A 26,393-nucleotide genomic window follows, 5' to 3' on the forward strand; every position below is an offset into this window, starting at 1 on the left:
CTGTATTTCATAAAATAAATAAAAATATTTAAAAAAAAAAAAAAAACCTTCGATACTGTCGGCACATTTTTCTTTTAAGTACATGTTATTGGGAAATCCACAATCATTTTTTTGTTGACTTTTAGAAAAACTCCATAATTTTTTAACATTTTGGTGTACCTCTTTTTCAATTAGGCTTACATAATCACTATAGCATTTTATTGATAATTCTTTACACTGCTTACGTTATTTAGTAAAAGTTATGTAATCATTAGGATTTCTGGTATGTTTATATATTCTATGGATATGTTTTTTATAGTTAATTTGTTTTTTAATTCCCTCGTAAACCATTTGGGATAGTTAGATGGTGTGAAGTTGACCCTAGGAACAAAGCGCTCTATCGAGGTATTTAAAATTGAGTAAAATTGTTCTAATTGATTATTTAAATTATTTTCGTTGTCTAAAAATGACCAATCTACCGAGGTAAGGTACTCATTAATATTATGGTATTCGGCTTTGGAGAAATTATACGATGTGGTAGTTAGGTTTGGAGATCTTCCAGACATATTTGTTATGATAATATCTAATGGTGGATGGTTTTTATCTAGAGGCAATAATAATTTGTCAGATTTCTCAACCACTATTTTTGAATCACAATGAAATGGCCCCACCCTACATCTCTGAACTATGCATCCCGGAAAACACTGGTCTGAGGCAGTCAACGCTTAGATCAGCAACATCATCGGCTGTAGGCAGACTGATAGAACCTAAGCGCAAGCCAAATACTAAGTTTGGCGATCGCGCTTTCGGAGTATCTGGGCCGAAGGCTTGGAATAGACTCCCTCCGGAACTAAGATCCATGACAAGTCCAACAGAATTCAGGTCTAAACTGAAAACTTACCTTTTTAAGCTGTCGTACCCTTAAATTAAATTTACCATTCCTAAGAGAAATTCCAGTTATATTCAATTTTTCAATAAAGTCCTAAATCCTGTATCTAAATTTCGCCAATAAACAATTAGATAATGTTAATTAAGTGTTAATCTCAAGTGACCTACCAGGTAAGTATTGTACTGTATATTTTCTCCATAAATAGTTGAGTAATAACATAGATCACTGTAGAAATGTATTATAAGTTTGTACAGCGCCCTTGAGGTGATTTTGCACAAAAACGGCGCTATACAAGTCATCCAATTATTATTATTATTATTATTATTAAAAGTTGAATACTCCGGACGCTGCGGTGATGTGCTGGTCAAGCGCGCGGGTCAGTGAGTCGACCGCGACGCCAGGCGCTGGTGACCGGGACTCGATGAAGGTCAGGCACTGGCGAAGAACGTAGGTCTTCAGGCACTCCAGTGCTGACGAGACGGCCGAAGGTACGGCGGACCTTGTAGGCGGTTGAACGGGAGCGGCGTGACCAGTGAGGATGCTGCGTGTCCTCGTGGTGGTCATGATGGCGTGGAAGAAGCGCTGGTCAGAGACACTGGAACCAGGGCGCTTGTAATCCGAGTAGCGCTTGCCAGGAACGGCGATCTGGACAAGGCGCTAAGATGATGTCCCGGTAGAGTCCATGATGGTACGGGCGAAGCCGGGTATATGTCCTTCGCGGAGGGGCGCGGGGCGCACCAGTTGTCACTCGTGAGATTTGTAAACTGACGGCAGATTGATGACTCACTGACTGACTCGCTGCGTCGCGTCGGGCATATTTATACTACACGGCCGATGGCGACAGTAGGTAGTAAATTGCAATTAAATCGAGGCCACTCGCTCGGACTGTGTGTTTCGGGAACCTTCGACAGCGTGGCAATTATGCATAGGCGGAAGACTCAAACCTTCTGACGAGTTCTCGTAATGTCCCAGACTGACTGCGCGATAGTATTGTCGCGAGTAGACGTGCCTGCAGTACGTAGGTTGCTTTGTTTACGATGTGATTTCGACTGCAGGTACATAATTCGGGAGTAGGTACTAAGTAGGTCGAGCGGTTTATTATTAATTAGTTAATCTAGATTTTTCTCGACGCTACAGGCCTATGAAAACGGCTTTAAAGTTCAAAATCTCCTGCTTACGAACCCATTTTCGGTTATGATTTTATTGTATAATGTGAAAATTGAGTTATTTATAAAATGATTGAAAAAAAAAAAAATTTATAACTGAACATCCACAAAATAAAATAAAAGGCACTTTTTGGCCATTTTTTTTTCTTGCATAAAGTGTTAAGCGGGAATTCAAACCTTATCGCCATCTACGTAAGGGCTGTTATTGATAGCGGCTCCATTTAAAATATTACACATCGCCTTAAGACATTTGTCGACAGATTTTTGTTCCATTTTAAATTATTCGTGCTTTATTAGCGCACTCTCTATAACAATTGTATTTACATATCTACCTTTCAATAGAGTTTATTTTTCTTGAATATTATTAAGGTTTATGATAGTGACGTGCTAGTCTGTGAATGCATTGAAACGGTTTCGACGCCAAGATAGCTCCTTACAATTTACATATACCTTCTTATTTTTATGTAGATAAATATGTTTCTTTTGTGCGTTATTTTATTTAATTTTTTTTCAGTTTCTTTCAAGCAATGCGATGCCTTCAGGCTGAATACGGCAACAGGCGGGGGCGGGGGCCCGTGTGAGCAGGCAGTAAGGAGAGCCAGTGCTATAGAGAAGGCCACAGTTGTATTGGATTCCCCGGAAAATATACACGGGAAATGGGTATCTGAAGGGTAAGTGATACTTGTTTATTTTTCTGTTTCTGATCGTTGTACTAAAAATGTGTAATTTTAATGTTTTAATTCATAATTATTGATTTTAAAAACGTTCTAAAACTGCACAGTTCGAAACAATTTCAACCGGCTACAACGTCATTGTGACATAGAAAACGCCCACTCGCTGGTAAGTAGGCAAGCACCGACGTTACCCGACGTCGCCATATTCACGAATAAAAACAAATATGTCATTTTGGCAGTAAATCTACTCGTAAAATGGCAAATATCAAATCGCAATAGAAAATTTATTCGTCAAATGTAAAAATAAAATAAAAAAATAACTTCATTATAGTATTTTTTTCGATAGTAAAAAAAACAGTGAAAATACCCTATCGTGTAAGGTAGGTAAGGTACATTTGAAAGAAATTAGAAGAAAACTGCTGTCGCCAATTTGCAGACATTTCGGCTCCTAGACAGAAATAACATTGACCTATAAAACATCTGTTCAAGAAATAGAAGTAAGGAAAAATTATGATATTTCGAGCACACGGACACGCCCACAACACACTTATATCAGTTTATATCTTCAGTGCATTTATCTGTTTTGAACGTATTAGTTGGTGTTATTTTTATGCTTTCCAGTAGGGCATTATAGTATAATTACCCTTTGAAGAATATTCTGCTTTGTCCTTTTTTGGTAGTCTGAGTTTATTGCACTTTCTTGTTCTTTATTTTTAGAAAAGCGGAAGCAATTTGTAGCTTGTCCTTAATCAAAAATATACAAAGTTGCTAATAAAAAGACGTTCAGCGAAGTTTAAATAAAATCTTGCGATAATGAAGGCTTAAATGATATCTTGGCTTCATTATGAGCCGCACAAGGTGATTCTAGACGCTCTAAGTCAGTGCTCCGCAACCACTGGTGTGCCGTGGCACACTGGTGTGCCGTGAGCCGGTTACAGGTGTGCCTCGGTCAAATTCAATGAATTTGACATTTTACAATATATCATTACGTTTTTAATACACAATAACAAAATATTTTTCATAATATTGTCTATTTTTGATTGTCTTCCGATACTGTTAAAAGACATATTCACAATATATTAGTGTGATGTTCTATCCTTCAGGATATACAGCCGTGGACTTCTTGCCACAGACTCCCAACACTCCTTGGATGGAAGATACCTCTTTCAGTAATAAATAGGTTACTTGTTATTAACTGGTTTATTTAGAATATCGCGTGTACAATATAACCGCGTTGGTCAACCTTTATCGGTACTCGCTAGATTTGGTCCCCTCGTGGGATTCCAATGAAACCTAACCTAAAGCTGAGACGCCCTCTGTCGTCGGAGGCTAAAACTAAGAGCACTGCCATCTGTGTCTGAAAGCCCAAAGCTTTATACACAACATCTTCCCCCTGCTAAACTAGAAACCTGTCTACGATATTTCATTGTTACAGTATTATTTTTAAAATCACGAATCTATACAATCGCAAACAGATGTCACTAAAATCAATATTATTAAAATCAAGAACTAAATATTTGAAAATATATCATTACACACAAAATTAAATAATTCATTAAGCACTGACTCTACTCCAAAAAGATGTTGACTCTATAAGTAGCTGATTCTTTCCCTGGAGGTCATTTCAAAGACGTCTGGGACGAAGTCGTCCCGCCCATGGTGCTGGTTCATTTTGTGGTGGGCTTCTGTTTCTCCCTGGAGACCTGAAATCAAGAGAACACCGGTTAAAATCTCTCAAAAGGAGTGACGTGTCAACCTCATCTGCCCAGCATTTCGTCATATCAGAGGCGAAAGGTTCACTCTCTGCCTCTTCCTCCCTGTGCTGCGAACATCCTCTCAGTTGATCAATATGCCTTTTCCACGACATCTGTGTCCACACAATTTTAATAATATACAGTTTTTTTCCCAGTCTTTTTTCAACAATTCCTTTTGCCCAAGAACATTTATTCACTTGTCTGAAGTCTCTCGCTAAACACTTCTGACCTATCTGAAAACTTTTACAAACAACCCCACCGAAATTCCTAAACTGATTTTCCTGACCTTTATTAATATTCGCATTCGCTAAATTCTCTGTCGAGGTTGCTACGTTTTCTTCAAAACTTTTAGGTAAAAGGCTACTAAAGGTTGATTTTAATCTCCTACCAAACATTAGCACTGAGGGTTCAATTCCAGTTGTGGAATGTGGAATATTTCTATAATCACTTAAAAATTCATAATCTATCTTTATAATTTGACTTAAATACATTATTAACAAGAATTTTCTTTAAAAAATTCTTCACTGTTTTTACCGAGTTTTCAGCCTGCCCATTGCTTTGGGGATGACGCACTGGCGTTGTTAAAAACTCAATATTATTATACTCTAAGAAATCTTTGAACTCCTGACTAGTAAAAACGGTTCCATTATCAGTTACAATACAGTCCGGGTACCCAAAATTTGAAAAAATTCTCTTCAACTCATTAATCGTATGACTTGAGTCTGCTTTCGGTATTTCCACGCAATCTACCCATTTTGAGAAAGCGTCGCAAATAACTAAAAACATTTTCCCCGAAATTGGCCCACAATAATCCAGATGCAGCCTCTTCCATGCTGATCCTGAATTAGGCCAGACTGATAAATGACTCTTAGGTGGTAACGGCCTAACTGTTGCACAATCTTTGCAACTTTGAACGATTTTCTCTAAGTTGACGGCCACCAAAAATAACCTTCGGCTAATCCCTTCATTTTTACAATGCCCAAATGCGATCTGTGTAACAAATCTAAAACTATACTCTGAAGCGAACTTGGAATTATAATTCTATGTTGCCAAAACAAACAATCATTTTCAATAGATAATTCATTCCTTTTAATCCAGAATTTCCATAAAAAACTGTCGCGATTTACCCACTTGGGCCACCCTCTACGAAGATGCCCTAAAATTCCTTGAATTTCTGGGTCTGAGCCTGTCGCTGCGACTATACGCTTTACATCTAAGTGTTCACACTTTTCTATATAGCCTATGAAATCGGAACCTAGATCGTCCTCCGATTTTTCCTCTGAGTTTTCCAACGGCAAACGCGATAAATAATCCGCTATTAGCTGATTTGACGTACTCAATTTTGTATGAGAACCCTGCCAAGATGATCCCATAACGTTGCAACCGATTAGCTGCTAACACCGGTATGTGTTTATTTTCTCCTAAAATCCTCATTAGTGGCATATTGTCTACACATAATGTAAATTCTCTTCCATATAAATAGCGAAAAAACTTGTTTAACCCAAAAACAATAGCCAAAGCTTCCAAATCAAGGATGCTGTATTTTTTTTCCGCACTTGTTAAACTTCTAGACGCAAATTCAATTGGTCTCAACGATCCATCCGCGAAACTATGGAACAAGGAAGCTCCGAGCCCCGAGCTACTTGCATCAGTATATAGCTTAATAGGTAAATTAGGAAAGTAATTAGTTAGTATCCTATTACTACTCATTAGGCATTTAATCTTGTCCACAGCGTCTGAACACCTCTGATCGAACTCAAACCTCGTATTTTTCTTTAAGAGATTATGTAACGGTTCGCAGATTGAAGACATATTCGGAATGAAATTCCTATAAAAATTAAAAAATCCTAATAAACTTTTTAATTGTTGAACATCTGCTGGATACGGTGCTTTTTTAATAGCTTCTAATTTGTCACTTTGAGGTTGAATACCCTTTTCCGAAATTACGTATCCTAAAAAATCAATTGTTTTAACAAAAAATTCACATTTCTCCGTATTGACGCATAAACCACATTCTCTTAAGCGATTACACACCGCGCGAATATTATTCTCAAGATCCCGCTCATTGATCCCTGAAATTATAATGTCATCTAAATAAAATGCCACGCCTTTTAAATCTTGCAAACAACTCGCTATAGTTCTCGCAAAAATTGCCGGTGCCGATTTGAAACCGAAGACCAGCCTATTAAACTGGAATAATCCCAAATGCGTATTAATGCATGTAAATCTTTTACAATGTTCCTCCAATTCTAACTGACAGTATGCTTGTTTTAGATCCAGTTTCGCAAATAATTTACCTGAACTTATCTTATGAATAACCTCTTCTATCTTGGGTTATGGATATTTTTCCAAATTTGTAATCAGATTAAGACTTCTTTTGAAGTCAGCGCAAACCCTAATGTTACCTTTATAATAAAAACACATAAATTTGTTTTGACCACGATAGTTTTATTTTCACTCTACCGGTTTCGGAAGATCCCTTCCTTCGTCAGGAGAACATTTAAAACAGTTTTAAATATTCTCCTGACGAAGGAAGGGATCTTCCGAAACCGGTAGAGTGAAAATAAAACTATCGTGGTCAAAAACAAATTTATGTGTTTTTATTATAAATTATGATGAGCCACAAAGTGAATGCTTTTTACAATTACCTAATGTTACCGTTCTTCTTTACGACAGGTACTATCGGTGATGCAAAATTGCTACTCGTGACCGGTGATATTATCCCGTCTTTTACCATAGACTTTAATTCCGCCTCAATTTTTTTCTTTAATTGAAAAGGGAACCGGCCTAGCATTAAAAAAAATTGGACTCGCATCTTTATTAACCTTAAAAGACACCTTAAATTTATTAAATTTACCCAGCTTTTCAGTAAAAACATCCGGAAATTCACGAATAAAATTATCCTTATATTCCTCTTCAGGGTCCACCGAATTAATTGTATTTTGTACTGAAGCGATTTCTAACCCAAAAATATCCATGAAATCTCTACCTACAATTAGATCTGAACCTCCCGCAACAATTATAAATGTAACATTATTGTTTTTATTTTTGAACTTCACGTCAAAAATAATAATAATAATAATAATAAGTGTTTTATTATCTTTTTTTGTGTAACAAAGAGATATAATGATATCCTCACTGGGATCTCCCGTGCTGAGGATTTCATTTACATATTATGTATAATTAATTTAGAATATTAATATTACATCAAAGTTAAATATGGATTAAATTATGAACATATATCATGCAGTATAATTTTTTTTTTATAATTTTAAAATAAGTAAGATGTTTTTTTATATATATACATATCTGAAGTGTTTTTTTGTATAGTTATATATATATGAAGTGTTTTTTGGTATAGTTCAGTTGATTCTGTTTTAGTCTGTGTTTGATCTCAGTAAATTTTCGATTTCAGTTCTCTCTATGTTAAGTATCCAGCTTTTTATTTCAGATTTAAATGTTAAAGTGTTGAGGTTTTTCAGTGAAAGTGGTATTTTGTTGTAAAGTTTAATACTATGGTATAAGAAGCTTTTTTGCCCAAAAGTTGTATTAGTAGTTATTTGTTGGATAAGTTTATGACCATGAGATCTAGTGTTTCTATTGTACGTGTTTGTTGTTTTTTCTTGGGTTTTGTACTTATGAATGTAAATGAGTATAGTTTTAGAATATAGTTGTTTAATTGACATGATGTTAAGATTGGTGAAGATTTCGTCAGTGCTAGTTCTTACAGGAACTTTTAGTATAATTTTCATTATGGCTTTTTGAGATTTAATTAGGGGATTTAGTATATTTTTATTTGCACTGCCCCATCCGATAATACCGTATTCTAACAGTGATTGGCAGAGAGCCATGTAGATTTTGATTAAGTCTTTTTTAATGAGCACATTCCTGATAGTTTTGAAAAAATAACTTAGTTTTTTAATTTTATTATCTAAATAGCTAATGTGATTGGTCCATTTTAAATTTTCATCTATTTTTAGACCTAGATACGTTATATGGTCAACGTTTTCTAATGAGGGACAATTACAATGCTCATTTAAGTGATGCGGGCTATGAATTTTCAAGTTAAGGTTTTCTTCAGAGTTTTTTGTATTTTTTATTTTGAAAGTGATGAATTTGGTTTTATTAGCATTTAGTGTAAGTGAATAGTAGTCTAGCCATTTTTTAATCCTGTTTAGTGTGTCTTCTGCTTTCTTAAATGTTTCTGTCCAATTATTCCCATTTATAATGAGAACAGTATCATCCGCAAAACTGATGATTTCTCCGTCACATTCTATGTGGCATAGATCATTAATGTAAATTAGGAACAGAATCGGACCCAGAATACTTCCTTGAGGCACCCCGAATTTGACATCAATACACTCACTGGTTATGTTGTTAAGTTTCACAGTTTGCTTTCTATTTCCCATGTAGTTTTTAAAGAATATCAGTTCATTATCAGTGATCCCTATGTTAACTAGTTTTTGGAAAAGAAGTGAGTGATTTATTGTGTCGAAGGCTTTAGAAAGGTCGAGAAATATTCCAATGCATTTTTTATGTGAATCTAGAGAATTTTTAATATATTCAATTACTAAGGCTATGGCGTTGGATGTTCCTAGATTTTTTCTGAAACCAAATTGTTTTGGTGATAATAGTTTATTTGATTCTAGGTAATCGACGAGTTGAGTTTTAACTGTTATTTCTAAGATTTTAGATAATGTGTTCAGAATTGTGATTGGTCTGTAGTTATTGATATCTGTACGATTTCCTGATTTAAAGATTGGTGTAATAGTCCCTATTTTGAGTTGTGATGGAAATCTGCTTTCCGTAATAGATTTGTTTATTAGAAAGAGTATCGGTTCGGTAATTTCATCTTGTATAAATTTTAATGTTTTCATTGTGATTTCATCACTACCAGATGAAGATGTTGGTTTGAATTTAGAAAATATTAGAATTAGTTCTTGTTTAGTGATTGGTTTTAGAGCAAATTTAAGCCTATGCGGATTTGGGTGTTTGTTTATTTTCGGGTCATAGTGTTGGGGTTTGGTTATTTTATTCGCTAAGTTCGAGCCTATGTTTGCAAAAAATTTGTTTGTGTAGTTAATTAGTTGATGTACGTTTTTGTTGAGCGAGAGTGTACCGTTCTCTGTGTTGATTTCTTCCAATGGGTGTGTTTTGTTTTGATTTGTGTAGGTGATTTCTTTAATTATTTGCCAGATAAGTTTTGGATTATTATTGGATTGATGAATTTTAGATCTGTAATAATTTTGTTTGGCTGATTTAGTAAGATTGGAGCAGATGTTTCTAAAATTTTTGTAAAATAGTTTTAGGGAAAGGTCGTATGGATAATTTTTTACTTGCTGATGGATCTTGTCTCTTTTTCTTATACATTTTAGTAGGCCAGGTGTGATCCATGCTTTTTTGATAATTTTATTGTGTGAATATGTGTAAGTTTTTATTGAGGTGTGGTTCTGTATTTTTAATTGCAATAGTTTAATAAATAATTTCCAAGCATCTTCAAGGTTTTCAGTTTTATATATTAATTCCCAGGTTTCAGTTTTTAGTGAATTTTTTAATTCGTTGTAGTCTATAACATGTCTATTCCCCGTAAAATTTTGAGTCGATGGTCGATTTTCCTTTGCATGGATGTTAAAAATTAAAGTGTAGTGATCTGTGAAAGTGGATTGATGTATGATTGTGGAGTATTTTTTATTAGTTTTTGTCATTATGTGGTCAATGCAGGTTTGCGAGGGGATTGATTTATTAATTTTGTGATCCACTCTTGTTGGTTCCCTTATAGCGGCAGTCATCCCGTGGGAGAGGAGGAGTAATTGGTATTCCTGTGTTTTTGGATGTTGCCTTCCAGTATCCAGTATATTAATGTTGATGTCCCCTATGATGAACAAGTTCCTTTCGTTCTTGAAGTAAAATGCAGTCTAGTGATTCAAAAAATGGTGACAAATTTGTAGATGAAGGGGATCTGTAGATAGCAAAGATGCATGTATCTTGATCGAGTTTTACTTTCAAACAGTTTGCGTCTTGTAGTTCGATTTCTTCTATTTTGCATTCCATCTTATTTTTACAATATACAATTACTCCATCGTTTTGATGTTTGTGAAGTTTAGTATTGAAGACTTTGTAGTTGTTGATGTTTTTATGCACATATGTTGAGGAATTTATCCAACATTCTGTAAGGATTATTAAGTCAGGTTCTAAATCTAATTCATTTATCAGCACAGTGAAATCTTCGAAGTTTTTGTTAATACTTCGAATGTTTTGATGAATTATGTTCAGGATCGGTAACTCGTCCTGGATTATACGGTTTAACATGCAGGTATTTGTGGTGATTATTGGGTTAGGTATCAGTTTTTCAAGTGTTTCCGTTGTGAAAGAGGCCATTATAAAGATATGTATTGATTAGATGAAGTGTCTATAGGTTTTTTTGATTTGTTTAAATCATCTTAGTAGCTATATCGTTAAGATGTTTTATTTCGATAACCTTTGAATCTTTAGTTTTTCTTATAAGTATTTTTCCCGATTTCACCTAAACATATTTATATTCTTTTATTAGGGCTCTTTGTTTGGTGTTCCAAAGTAAATTTTTATAATACTGGGTTAATGCCGGATTTAGATAGACGTATTGGTCTTCTTTCCCGTTGAATTTTTTTATCGGGTCAGTATGTTTCGCTGCTAACATGATGTGTACTTTTTTGCTGTCTGCAAAATTAATTGTTATTTTTTTTTGGTTGTTTGGTTTGGTAGTTGTAATTTTAAATGAATCCTCAGGTGATATGGTAACTCCTGCGAGCTCAGCGATCTGGGTTACAGTATGGGCTGGGGCAGAGGTCGGCAAAGTGCGGCTCTTTAGCCTCTTAAGTGCGGCTCCCGCGCAAAAGTTCACGGAAAGGCGCGCAAGACGCGCCAATGGTATCGGCGGGTGACGCCTGCGGGGTGCGCGGTGCGAGGGAGACTCTTCTCGCGTTTCAATAAATCTGGTTGGCGTTGTATAGCAGTCACCTCGCCAGTCGCGTTTGTCGCGCACGTGTTACAAGGGTTTTTTTTCCATCCAGCTGCACATTCTACAGGTATTTACATCATTAATTTAATTTGATATATGTATATGATAATCATTATATTATAATTTTATTTATTTAGTGTTGGTGTCGGAAAAAATAAAATTATAATATGATAGTTATTTAGTATTGGTGACGAAAAAAAATATTTTTGGGTATTTTTTATAGGTCCCCTATTTCACATGGCTACCAAAAAGAAGCAAAGAAAAACGGATGATGAAAACCGTGAATTTAGAGTTGAGTGGACCGAGACTTTCGCGTTTATTCAAAACTTAGATGGCCTTCCGACATGTCTTATTTGTAAGGAAAAATTGGCGCATAACAAGAAGTCAAATTTGAAGAGACACAAAAAAAAATTAAAAATAAACACACTTCATTTAGCAATAAATATCCTGTCGGTAATGCAAGGAAGAAAGCAGTTGAGGAACTCCAGAAGACTCAAGAGACATTAACTTCTGTATTCAACAACTGGATGCAATCTTTCAGTAATGTTAATATGGCAAGTTTTGTTGTTAGTCGAGAGATTGCTAAGAGAGGGAAACCGTACACAGACGGCGAATACATTAAAAGTTGTTTTGTAAAGGCATCCGAAGAACTATTTCGGGATTTTAAGAACAAGGCAGAAATTTAAAAAAAAAATTAAAGAGTTCCGTTGTCTGCCAAAACAGTGAAAGATAGAACACTTTAAATGTCTTCGAATATAACCATCCAGCAAATCGAAGATCTAAAATTGGTTTAGGCTTTATCAATAGTAGTTGACGAGTCTTGTGACATAAATGATACAGCGCAAGTTTTGCTTTTTGTAAGATTTATTTCTCATACAGGTCCAAAAGAAGAACTTTTAGGATTATTGCCACTCAAAGGTCAGACGCGTGGAGAGGATATCGCAAACGCTGTAATTGGATGTATGGATAAACATCAAATTTCTTTCGAAAAAATTGTGTCGATTTCAACAGACGGGGCCAAAAGTACGACCGGCCACAGAAAAGGTTTTGTTGCTCTTTTGAAAGAAAAAAATAATCACGAGATACTTGCTTACCATTGCATCATTCATCAAGAAGCGCTTTGTGTGCAGACATTTGCAAAATAAATTTGTAAAGTTATGGAATTGGTGATTACGATTGTTAACTCCATTTTTAGCTAAAGCTCTTTATCATAGCCAATTCAAAGAATTTTTAGTTGAAATGGAGAGTGAGTACGGTGATCTTCTGATTCATAACAAGGTACGTTGGTTATCAAGAGGGAACGTTTTAAAGCGTTTCGAATTGCTGTTTACAGAAATCAAAGCATTTCTCCTTGAGAAGGGTGTTAACTATCCAGAACTAACAGACGATAAGTGGATTCAAAACTTTTATTTCATGGTAGACGTTACGTCTCATCTAAATAAACTTAATTATAAACTACAAGGGAAAGGAAATACAATTTTTCCGATGTTAGAAGAAGTCGTTTCATTTGAAAACAAATTATCCCTCTTTGCTGAAGATTTTGCAAGGGAAAAATTGTTTCACTTTCCGAGTCTGCTGAAGCATCGCCAAGAAAATAATTATTTCATTGACAAGCACTACTAAATATGGAGCTCTAAATTTGAACGTCTTTGTGTTGATTTATAAATACTGGAGAAGAAAAAATGTGAGCTTAGTTCACAACACAAGTGGTCTACCTTGAAAGACCTAGAGAAGGAAGAAATGATCATATTCAACGCTTGGAATAGTATTCCCAACTCTTATGACCAGCTGAAAAAACTCGCTTTTTCTGCACTATCCCTTTTCGGTTCTACATATTCATGCGAACAATCTTTTCAAGCATGAACTTTATCAAGAGTAAACTGAGAAGTCGTCTTATTGATGACAACCTGGAATCGTGCCTAAAATTAGAACAACAACATACAAACCTGACTTACTCAAACTTTCGAGGGAGATGCAAGGGCATGGTTCGCATTAAGTAGGTACTTATTATGATTGTCATTGTCATGGTTTAATATATATTATTTTTAATATGTTTTTTTAATTTTTCTTTGTACAATATTTTACGTTATTTAAATCTTACAAAACTGATCAATCAGTTTGATTGTAAGAAATTTCTCATTTTGCATGTTTAATTGTCTGAAATAAAATAATTATATCTCAACTTAATATTTGAATAGGTAATACATCATAATTACGTAATAGTGTGATACTTAATACTAAAATACTTAACTGATTATTATGATTATTATTAAGCGCACTTGAAGTGAAACAACACAAAACTGCGCTATATAAATGTTATGTTATTATTATTAATGCTTTCATAATAAGGAAGTTGAGTGAAAAATATTTTGACTTATAAAAAATATGTTCATGTAGATCAAAAAATATCGATTCTAAATATATAAATTAGTTAAACGTTCTTGAAAAAGCATTCAATAGCAATAGACTGTAAACGCTCCACGATTGGTCGAAAGAATTCTGACGTCACATGTGTCATGACTTACGTGTACGTACAACGGATCACCTATGGTGCATCTCTTTCTATTACATGAGAGATGGTCGGTTTAGATGAGAGAGGTGTATAGGCCAAACGTTTATTTGGGTTTGTCAAATATATGTACGTATTTGTTGTTATTATTATATGAAATGGATTTCTAAAGATACATATTCGTATAGTGCTTTATAATAATATGTTGTTTATTGCATAACTTAGAAGTTTTAATTATTATACATGTCACATAACATGTGATACACTTCAGGCCGCCGGCCGCCCAGAAAAGTCTCACAGTGAACTGGGCTGTAAACCGTTATTTTACTTTTGGTCTTTACTTTTCTGCACGGTGGTCCTGAATTTGCGCGGGGCACGTCAACAAATTTTAATAGCGACGGCAATACCGTACCGGGCGGGAAAAGCAAATATTCTAACTTAAAATAGTAATTTAAATATGAAATCTTAATCAATTTTCTTTTTTTTTTAATAACATCAATTCTAATAGACGGTTAACATTGGTAAAAAAATTACTGGAATTCCTTGTTGAAGAAATAAAAAATTTTCCATACAAAATGCTTAAGCGACGTGGTTTTCACAGTTCGAATGACGTCACACCCACACCCCGCCTCTTACCGCTCGGATTCCGCTCGTTTTGGCGGGCTTAATAAAATTTAAACTTTGAGAATTAATTTAATTATGAAAACAAACTTTAAAAAAAAAAGTATTTAAGTTTGAATGCGAACATTGATAAAAAAAAAATAAAAAAAATGGACTCAACTTCCTTATCGGCTCTTATTTTTTTTTAAATCGTTGTAATGTACATATTTGGCTCTTTGGCAAAAAAGTTTGCCGACCTCTGGGCTGGGGGTATGTTTTCTTGTAATTTAAGGCCGCTTATTTCGATACTGTTTAATAGGCCTGATTGTTCAATATCTGCCAGGTGAATCTCCATCGCAGCCAATCTTTTCTCCTTTTCTGCCATTTCTTCCTTAAGTTTGTTTATTTGTATTGGTGAATCCATGATTTGTGACAGTTTGAGAATGATGTCATCATATTTATCGTTAATAAAGTTGTTAAACGTTTTTATTTCTTGAAGCTCAGTTTCTATTTTTTTAAACATAGTTGTTTTCATTTCTTCGAATTTTGAGTTGATGAATTCGAATATTGGGTCATCTTTGGTATTTTTGTTAGACCTTGTTTCCATGTTTTTAGTTGGTTTGGACATAGGGTTAGTAAATGATCCAATGCCACTAAAAACTTTGATTTCTATTTTTTATAAAAAAATAAATAAAGTTTTATTTTGATGTTTATAAACACTGTCACCATCTATTGGGCAATAGTTGAATTAAAAATATTTTCCTTCACAAGTTTGCAGGCATTGCCATCTATTGATTCGTAGGCGTAACTTAGTTTATTTTATAATTTTAATGCATTTAGGTATTTACTGACATCTATTGACTAGTAGAATAAATATGCCATATGTAGGTAGTGTATCCAAATAATTTGAAAAAATCTCAGTTTTTTAAATTTTTTAAATGAGTTTCTCTTAAGAATGCGGTTCAGTACATACATAAAATAAGTTCCAGAATTTCCGCCGCACTATGATGCACAGATACACAAGTGATATAATGTTTCAAACAAACTTTTTGCGCTTTATTCCACTATTTTATACGGAGCAAAATTATACTTGACGTCTGTCATTGACTTTGTTGTAATGTTATGCCTTTGCCAATAACTTTCAAAGGATTCCCTGCGTACCCAGTAATGATACGGTTATCCGCCAATAATTTTAATGAACCAAAATGACGCTTAAAGATTTCTTCCTGCATTCCGAATCGACCATCGCTCTAAAATGCTTGTCGTTAATTATAATGTCTGCTGTGAACGGTTTTATTGAAGCTATCACATGATTATTACAACAAAAATCCTCAACAATTGGATTAACACTATTTGAAAAGTTATTATTCACACAATATTTTTGCAGATGACCTACTTCATTCCATTTGTAGCATCTCGCATTGCGAAATTTGCATGAATTAGTACAATGACCCGTTTTCTTGCAAATTCGGCACTGGGTTTTCGCACCCGATGGTACTGTATACGTCGGTTTGTTTACAGATGAACTCGCGGCAAACTTTTGTTTATTGCCCTTAGAAAAATGCCTATTGTTAGTATTCTTACTGATGATGTTAACCTCTGATTTAACTGAATTATTTGGAACGTCTAAAACTGACATACTATTAGCTATTTCCTCTAGTACGCTAAGTGACAATTTCAGCCCTTCCAAGTAAATCTTGTCTTTAATGCGACCCGGTAATAATCCAATGGCAAACATATCTACTTAATTTTTCTCCAACCTAGCTTCAAATTCACAATAAGTTGACAAAGACCGTAATCTAACCCCAAAATCTTTAATGGATTCGCCCGCCTCTTGTCTTGCTGAAAAAAATACTTCGCGTTCTTTGAATACTGAACGCTTTTTACTGCAATGTTTTTCAAGAAGTGCCCATAATTTTTCAAACGATACGTCCGTAACTCTAAGTGAAAAACACAAATTTATCAACAAAGAGAGTGTATCCGGCTCCAAAAGATTTAACAGAAACGCCCTTTTTTTATCCGCGTTAATCTCATCATTTATAACGAAAAACTGTTCTAAACGAAGCTTAAACACGAACCAATCTCCCTCGAGATGATTAAAACTCGGAATTCTTCCCGATTCCATATCTACACGAAGCACAGACCACAATAAAAACACACAAGAAAAAAAAACAAAACCCGGAACAATAACCTCCAACAAAAAAAAACAACTACTTAACTCAGGAACTCTTCTTTCCGCCGCCAGTCTTTCAGAAATTCCTTCAAAAGTTGTTATTATCCACCGCTCGCCTTGGCAATAGATAAATGCTGCAAACACCGCACGTCCTGGCAATGTTTTATTGTTCCAAATTAGCTCCACCGCTCGCCTTGGCAATGGATTATTTTCCTTTGTTAAAATGGTCCTCTGGTAAATTGCCTCTTAATTCCTAGAACAGAAATCGTTGATCCTAGGCCTCCACGGCCCTGGATAACAATCTTGTCTCCCTTCTCCACGAAGGAAAACACAATTGGAAGTCACCCCGTGACTTAGCCCTCACGTTCCTGGTTGACAAAATTCTGCTGCCGTGTGACAACGAAAAAAAATTCTCCAGTTATCCTTCGACTGCGCCAGCTGTGATGTTCTATCCTTTAGGATATACAGCCGTGGACTTCTTGCCACAGACTCCCAACACTCGTTGGATGGAAGATACCTCTTTCAGTAATAAATAGGTTACTTGTTATTAACTGGTTTATTTAGAATATCGCGTGTACAATATAACGAAAAAAGAATATCAAATACACTATAATTTAACTACAGAAACTAAGTAGCTTCATTTTATTTCGTTTTTGGCATTATTTTTGTAAGAGGTTGTGTTTTACTATGTATTCTATTTCCTTTTTGATTTTGTTTTGTGATTTTACTTTGACTTTGTTTTATTTTTGATTTGTTGTGTTCTTTGTAAAAAACAAGAAAATAACATGTAAAAGCCCAGCCGGGCGTAAATTTATAAATAAATAAATAACCGCGTTGGTCAACCTTTATCGGTACTCGCTAGATTCGGTCCCCTCGTGGGATTCCAATGAAACCTAACCTAAAGCTGAGACGCCCTCTGTCGTCGGAGGCTAAAACTAAGAGCACTGCCATCTGTGTCTGAAAGCCCGAAGCTTTATACACAACAATTAGGAACACTGATTAGAAAACTGTTATTGGCTGAAAAATTTGCGCTTCAGATCGACGAAACAACCGATATTGAAAATAAAGCACAGTTGATGGCTATTGTACGTTTCGTTAACGAAGACTTTATTAAAGAACATTATTTATTTTGTAAGGAGGTTCAAAACGAACTACCGGAGAAGAAATTTTTCAAGTAACCGATGATTTCTTCAAAATGAATAATATTAAATGGAGCAATTGCATTGCTGTTTGCACGGATGGCGCTGCGGCAATGACGGGTAGTAAAAAGGGTTTTGTCTCTTGTGTAAAATAAAAAAATCAAACGTTACAATTTAAACACTGCTGCATACATTGCGAAGCATTGATGGTCGAAAATTTACCGGAGGAACTTTTGAACACGATAAATAAATGCATAAAATCGTAAACATAATTAAATCAAGAGCCCTAAACTCGCGAATCTTTGGAATACTCTGTGCAGAAATGGGAGTCAAATGTGAATCCTTTTTGTTTGATACTGAAATTCGTTGGCTATCCCGAGGCAAAGTTTTGGCTAGATTGTTTGAGCTTCTTCACGAGGTGCATGAGTTTCTTTTAAATCAAAATACGCCCGAACTATATCAGCACCTCGATGAAAATTACTGGATAGCCAAACTTGCATACATGGCTGATATATTCGAGCATTTGAATGAACATAATGAACTATGGGAGAAAGAGTTGCAAAAAAGATGTTTGAAAATGTACCAAAGGACCTACCATAGTACAATTGAAAACAAACAATCTTGGTCTGGCCCAACAAAATGAAAATATGCTTCAGCAGAAATTTGGTCAGTATTTTTATTCCATTAATACGGAACAATACGATTGGATTCGAAATCTTTTTGCAACCAATGCAATAAATTCTACAGAAGCACTGCCTCTGCAAATTCGAGAGGAATTTACAGATTTAAATAATGACATGACATTAAAATTTCACTTCTCCGAAGATCCATTAGATGTTTTCTGGATTTACGTTAAAAAATAATATCCTCGCATTTCCGTCAAAGCATTCCATTTTCAACGAAATATTTATGCGAGCAAAGTTTTTCAACGCTTGTATTAATTAAAAATGATAATCGGTCATGCTTAAAAGGTCTTGACCAAGAACTTCGGGTTGCGCTGTCAAAAATCGAGCCGAATATAAAACTTTTGTGTTCATGAAACAAGCGCAGGTTAATTTAACAATTAATCGCTCATTAATTTATTATTATTTTATAATAATTATTAAGATTGCGTAAAAATAAATATGTTATAGATATATGTATGTATGTATACTTTTCAAATATAAAACAAGAAATCAATTTAATACCTATATATTTTAGCTTTCGGTGTGCCGCGAAATTCTAGGAAGAAATTTGGTGTGTCGTGGGTGAGCAAAAGTTGCGGAGCGTCGCCTGCTATGAACATATTATCGGAAAGTCCCACAACCCGCTCGATATACAATACAGTACAATACTTACCTGGTAGGTCACTTGCGATTAACACTTAATTAACATTTTCTAATTGTTTATTGGCGAAATTTAGATACAGGATTAAGGACTTAATTGAAAAATTGAATATAACTGTACTTTCTCTTAGGAATGGTATATTTAATTTAAGGGTGCGACAGCTTAAAAAGGTAAGTTTTTAGTTTAGACCTGGGTGACTATGGGTGTCTTCATAGACATATGAATATTAGTAGACCTGCCCCAAGTGATTAAAAGCGTATTATTCCCCACTCCCCATGCCGGTTCCATTGGAGCCGGCTGGGCTCGCGTATGGATTCCCGTGAATCTTGAGAATGTGACGTCATCATTCTTGTTCGAACTAGCGTCGAGCTATGGTCGAGGCATTTTACGAAATAACACGGCAAAATGGTGGCTTAGCTATGAAAACTTGTAAAAATAGATGTGAAAAAGAGAATAAACCCAATTGTCGTATTACATTCCATATGTAAGCATTATTTTAATCGTAATTACATCGTATAATATGGATCAGTTTGTAGAAACATATACTATCACATCGAGATATATCTGTAAGCATCGTTGGTTACTGGGAACTAAATAATGAACACTTATAAAAGTGTCTTAACTAAATACGTAAACAAAATATTCGACTCTGAAAATAGAAGAATTTTTTTTTGTCGAATTTGGACTTCGCAAATTTGTTCATAACGTGGCGAGTAATTTGCGCTCCCATGTAAAAATGTCTATTCATTCAAAAGCAGATTTTACTTTTAAGAACTGAATGGTGATATTATAATGCGAGATGCCTATATACTGTCAGATTGATTTATTGACGAATCACAGTCAGCTTTACCCCCTTCGTTTTTCAACAGTTGATTTTACCCCTCACCTTTAATTTCTAGTCTATATATTCATATGTCTATGGGTGTCTTTGAGATTTTTCTAACCGAACTTCGAATTTTCATCTACCTACCTAGTGGGTTTTTGATTTTACCTTTTATTAAACTAATATTTCAAAACATCCCACAGAAGTAGTATGTTATTTTAGTCATTCTTAGGTTAGGCAAAAATCTAAGAAGTTAAAACGGTCGATTTTTAACACAGGGTTTTAATAGGTATATTGAATTGAGGAAAAGATGCCGCAGATTCTCAGAGATATACCTATAGGCACAGAGTGGAAGATACTACCAGTATCGCCCTGGTGTAAGACCACCATTCAGAATTGAAACGTTGCTCCAAATGGCTTTAGCCGTGTTTAGTGACTAGATCTGAATAGCCAGGTACTTCCCCACCTTCCTCTTTCCCTTCCCCACTTACCTTCAGCCTCACAACATCCCCCAATTGGGGATGCCATAGTCTCACTGGCTCCAGACGGGAGCAGTTGGGACTCTTGTGAGGTATTCACTATAAAAAAAGGCACGATTAAGATAATTCGTGCCGTGTCCTTCAAGTATTTACCTAAGCTAACATACTTTAACATGTGATCGCAATGAATTATCAGAACAAGTAAGCGCGTAAATCTAACAAGAAAGGCGGAAGATGTTTAATCCGGCTCGAAGGACCAAAATAAATGAGACTGTATAATAAAAACACATAAATTATGATGAGCCACAAAGTGAATGCTTTTTACAATTACGTAAATGAGACTGAGTTAGAATAATAATACTAATGTTTGGATGATTTGTATAGCGTCGTTTTTGTGCAAAATCACCTCAAGCTAGAACAGAGAGGTGTGGCTTTTTATCCATTATGTAGAGCGAATGCAGTGTAAGGAGAATAAACGATTCAAATCCGAATGGTAGCAGAAGTCGGGGACGCCGGAGGAAGACATGGCACGACCAAGTGAATCAGATACTTGAGTAGGGCCATGTCAAGAGTCAGAATAATAGAAGAGTATGTCTGAATGTGAATGAGGCAAGGAGTATGTGCCAAGACCGAGTTGTTTGGCGGTCCGTCCTCTCTGCCTACCCAGTCCTGGATTTGTCAATAGGCCTTATAGGCCGCGGCCTAGGGGCGGCAGAGTTCAGGGGGCGGCACTCGCTCGCTTTGGTAAGCCGTTTATGCGATTATAAACAAAAAAAGTCCCTGTGGATAGACAAAGTTTTATGACTATTAGACGATAAATATTATTTTTGAAAGGCGCTAATTCCTAGTACTTTAGTTAGATAGTTAGTTATATTGATGCTACTGCCCGTACGGCAAGGTGGCGGGCGGCGGATCGGGGGCGGGTGATGTGATGAACAGTCCGTACGAACACATAATAAAAAAACAATAAAAAAGAACACACAATATAAACATGCACTCAGAAATTATTTTTCCATAATGTAATTTTATATACGCAATATGGACATGTTGAAATGAAATGAAGATATTTCTCAATGTTCTTTTTTTGTTATTTTTGGTTGTGATACACAAAATAATTGTATGTTATTTTTAAGTTTAAAACTACTATAATGAAATAATATTATTTTTTTACTTTGTACTCTATTATATGTTTATTTATAAAAGGCAGTACAGCCGTTTATGTATTTAAAATAAAAAAAAATAATATACCGTATCACGCGCGCGCCGGGCCGGCCGGCAGTGCAATGCGGCAGTTTCTTGTGTATACTTGTAGTCCAAGCGATGACCGTAAAAATCCCATCCCATAGGCCACATGAACCAAATTAGTACTGGGCTTTAACCCCAAATAAGATTAGTTAAAAAAACGCATTCATCCAGATTTCGGCCCGGGAGGAGTCCTGGAAAGCGACGACTCCCGGTGTCATTTTAAAGATGAAAATATCCGACGTGCCACATTACCAAAACTAACGGCAAAAGTTGATTGCAAATTTGTTATGAAAAAAAAAATCTTTCGGCCAACTTTTGTGTGGGGAGAATTATCTAACAAATGACACTGTAGGTATCCTCCAGATTCGGCAAAATATCTCATCGGCCACACGAACGAAATCGATGTCAGAATTTATATAAAAATTCCCTGTTTACGAATATGTCGTTCGGCCAGCTCAACACGAAAACTCTCCAAATCATAAGTCTTGTATTCTCGCTTTAAGATCTAGAGGTTTGATTCACGGTTGTATTCAATCTTCACTAACTGCCCAACTAAACGAGGAAATTGCTTATTGGAAGAACATTTTAAAGAGGGTCGTTGCTGTAATGAAAGGATTGGCATCAAGAGGTCTCGCTTTCAGAGGAAGTAATGAAAAATTTGGTGACCCGCACAGTGGGAATTACATAATGCTATTTGGAATAATAGCAGAGTTTGATCCATTTTTAGCCAAGGATATTGAAAGACATGCAAACCAAGGATCTGGAACTACTAGCTACCTATCAAAAACTGTCTGGGACGAGTTCATTTGCTTAATGGCTGAGAAAGTACTGAAATGCATTAGTGATGAGATAAAAGAAGCGAAATACTTTTCTTTAATTGTAGACTCTACACCGGATGCAGCACACGTAGATCAACTGACACTTGTGATTAGATATGTTTTAAATAATGGAGAGCCATGTGAGAGATTTCTTAAATTCTTACCTTCTGTAGAACACAAGGCTCAAGATATGTTTGATGCCAGTACTTTAGAGCTAGAAAAGTTGAACATAAATCTAGAAGACTGCCGTGGTCAGTCATATGATAATGCCTCGAACATGTCAGGAATTTATAATGGTTTACAAGCCAAAATTCAAGAACAAGCACCACTTGCCATGTTCGTCCCTTGTGCAGCTCATTCATTAAATTTGGTGGGAACCTCGGCCACTGAGTCTTGTACAGAAGCCTGTCACTTCTTCATGTTGCTGGAAGAGGTAAATATTTTCTTTGTGAAGTCAACCGATCGTTGGAAAAAATTGGCTAATGAAATAAGAAAACGAAAGACGCTGAAGAGAGTAAACCTCACAAGTTGGTCAGCAAGAGCAGATGCCTGTCAAAGTGTTAGAGATTCATGGGATGAAGTACTTACGGTTTTAAAAATGATTGAAACTGACGCTACACAGAAACCCATCCCACAAATAGAAGCAAAGGGAATTCGCCTTAAATTGGAAAAACTGGAAACGGCATTTATGATCGTATTTTAAAATGCTATTTTGGACAGATTAAATAAAGTGAGTGCTCAGATTCAGAACTCATCTGTTGATGTACTGACGGTATCTGATCTTTATGGATCTCTTCTCGAATTCAAAATAGCAGAGCGAGAAAACTTTGATTTTTTCGAAAAAAGTACAATTGAAATGAGCGCACTTAAGCAATATCCGGGCGAAATTAAGAGTAAGAGGAACCCTAAGAGAAAAAAACTTCATAGACGAAGCATCAAATGAGGAAATTGAAACAACCTCCAAAGACTCTTTCAGAGTCAACACCCTTTTGGTAATTCTGGACAGACTGAGAGCTGAATTAGAGAAAAGACATGGTGCATATATAATCTTTAAAGAAAATTTTTCATTTTTAACAAGAATGAGTGAACTTTCAACACAAAGAGTCTCAGAAAAAGCTCAGTCTCTTATGCAATATTACTGTAATGATTTAGAAGACGATTTAGTTCAAGAATGTGTACACTTTTGTAGTCACATTTCCTCTAATAAGACTGCAGAGAAACCTGAATCGACATCATTACTGAATCTTTTTAAGTTTTTGAGGAAACAATCTCTGTGTAATGTTTATCCAAACTTGGATATAGCTCTCCGCATTGCATTTTGCACCCCGGCCACAAATTGTTCTGGAGAAAGGAGTTTTTCCTGTTTAAAGCGTGTGAAAAATTACCAAAGATCTTCACTGTCGCAAGAAAAACTTAACTCTTTGGCTCTTCTGAGCATTGAAGCAGACTTAATGAATACTATAAGCTATGAAGATATTATAGATGATTTTTTCAATAAAAAAACCCGAAAAAAATTGTAATTCTTGTTATTAAATTTTACTAATGAAATTAAATTTTACTAATTCGTTTGTTTATTTTATTTTTGAATACCTACTTCCTACATTTGAATATTTATTTTGAAAATTGTGTGTCACCTAATGGCAGCCTAAAAGTGAGTGATTATGTTTTTTTAATTTTTTTTTAATTTTTATTTTTTATTTTTTTTTTTTTTTTTATGATAGATTATATCGGTGGCAATTTTCAAGAAGGGGGTAGGGGGCGGCGCAAAAGAAGTGGCCTATACTTGTGAAAAGTACAAATACGGCCCTGTGCCTACCCCTGCAGAAACGGCGTGTTGGTTGGTTAGTTAGTTAAATATCTGTTGTACCGTATCTTTTTTCTTGTATAAATCAAAACAGGCGGCTGGTGTTGAGCGGGAATTTAAACCTTATCACCATTTACATAGGGAGTGTTGTTGTTAGCGACCCGATTCCAAATATAACCTGACGTGGTGCATCGCCACAATAACACACAGAATAATAAAATCATTGATATGCGCATAGGTTTGTTAATTTACTGTATACTGATGGCCTCCATGGTTTACGAATCAGTAATCTCAGTATCGCCCTGGTGAAATATCACCTCTCAGAATGTTCTCAGTTGCTTAAATTGGCTTAAGCCGTGTTCAGTTACGAAATTTGAACTGTCAGTTTCATCCCCATCTTTCCCTCCCTATATCCGTCAGCCTCACAACATACCCCAAATGGAATGACATAGTTTCAGTGTCTACCTGTTTAGAGTTAATGTTTACAAAAAGGTTCACCTGAGATGCTACTGTATAATTTTTGTTATAAATACACTAAGTAGTATTCTTATTTTCCACAGATGCGAGACCAGGCCCGGCCCTGAGTTCCTACTCCGGTCCTACACGTTCCACTCCAACAGCTCATTCCGCCTAGTACAACACTATTACGCAGACGAGCATTGCACGAGCCCCGTGTACACAGCCATAGCGCGGGGCAAGCTGCGTGCGGGGGGGCTGTACTCGCTTACCAGGGTGGGACTGGTGCCTCACACAGCCGAGGTAGCACAACAGCTGGCCGCTAAGATCTTCAGCACTTGTCCTGGTAAGATTTATACCTAACTCTACGTAACATAACCTAACTTTTCAAAACCTATTATGTATACCCAACATAAATAACAAATCCTTACAAAAGTAATGCTGATGTGATTACAGTTAAAAGTAAGTAGCTTGCCGCTAAGATCTTCAGCCCTTGTTCTGGTTAGATTTATACCTAACTAAACTTACAAAACCTAACATAACCTAAAATAATCTTACAAAACTTAATTTACCCAACTTAACAAAACCTTACAAAAGTAAGGCTGATGAGTACAGCTAAAAAGATGTAGCTTACCGCTAAGATCTTCAGCACTTGTTATGGTAAAATGTATACCTAACTCAACTTATATAACCTATCATCACCTTGCACAATCTTACAAAACATAACCTCAAAACCTCACAAAAGCTTAGATAATCTTACGTAGACTTAATAAAATGGCTGTACAAGTTGTTACAACCTAACATAACTTCACTTAACCTTTGAACTGGGTGAACCGTGTCTCAACTTTGTCTTGGAGAACAGTCCGTATTTCAATTACTTTCACGTTCAACCTTATAAGTGGTATTGTAAATGTTTGTACCAAAACACATACGAACAGATAAAGAAACATTTTGAAGAGACTCTTGCTTGTGTAGTGATGTACTGGGTGGATCATTAATAATTTAATCTTTATAAATCAAAAAAATCCTTCCTTCAAAATCTTAAATCTTTGAAAATCACCGAATGCTTTGAAATTTTAACACAGCCTTACATTCGAATACGCGTGTTTTTATATATTAAATAGATGTCTCATACGACAGGTAAAAATACAGCGCCATCTGTTGAACGTAAAAGCAACACGCGCTATTGTTTCTTTATCAGCACATACAGACTGAGCCACAGCAACGCGTGGCGGATTACAGCTAGTTTAATAATAAACAAACAAAAAATGGAACTGATAAACGTTGCTACACAGTTAAGTACCCTGTATCTTTGTGAATTTGCGGGGTAAGAGGGGACTGCGTGCGTGTGTTCTAAACTAGTTCGAAAAATATTTTTGATTCTCTCTACTTATCGGTGTGCACAAATTTATTCAATCGTATTCTCTTCAAAATGATTTTCCTGTACATCACGTACGTTTTATTCTAAGTAAATAATATTTTTAATTAGACACCTGTTATCAAAATTACACATCTGCCCTGATGATGGACACTGCAATGATGAAATGACGAAACGTTGGCTA

General features: G+C 35.5%; 1 protein-coding gene across 1 annotated transcript in view; it reads left to right on the plus strand.

Annotated features, from left to right (window-relative positions):
* The first annotated feature begins 1,553 nt into the window (after positions 1-1,553).
* Positions 1,554-26,393, plus strand: part of LOC149409221 (uncharacterized) — a 67,487-nt gene continuing 42,647 nt past the window's right edge. The window contains exons 1-3 of the mRNA XM_089650048.1: positions 1,554-1,572; positions 2,549-2,705; positions 24,936-25,177. Coding sequence (XP_089506174.1) covers positions 1,554-1,572; positions 2,549-2,705; positions 24,936-25,177 — 418 coding nt within the window. The remainder of the gene's footprint in view (positions 1,573-2,548; positions 2,706-24,935; positions 25,178-26,393) is intronic.

This window comes from Hesperophylax consimilis, unplaced genomic scaffold (assembly GCF_061612785.1).
Source record: "Hesperophylax consimilis isolate HC1 unplaced genomic scaffold, BYU_Hcon_1.0 scaffold_33, whole genome shotgun sequence".
Classification (NCBI taxonomy): domain Eukaryota; kingdom Metazoa; phylum Arthropoda; class Insecta; order Trichoptera; family Limnephilidae; genus Hesperophylax; species Hesperophylax consimilis.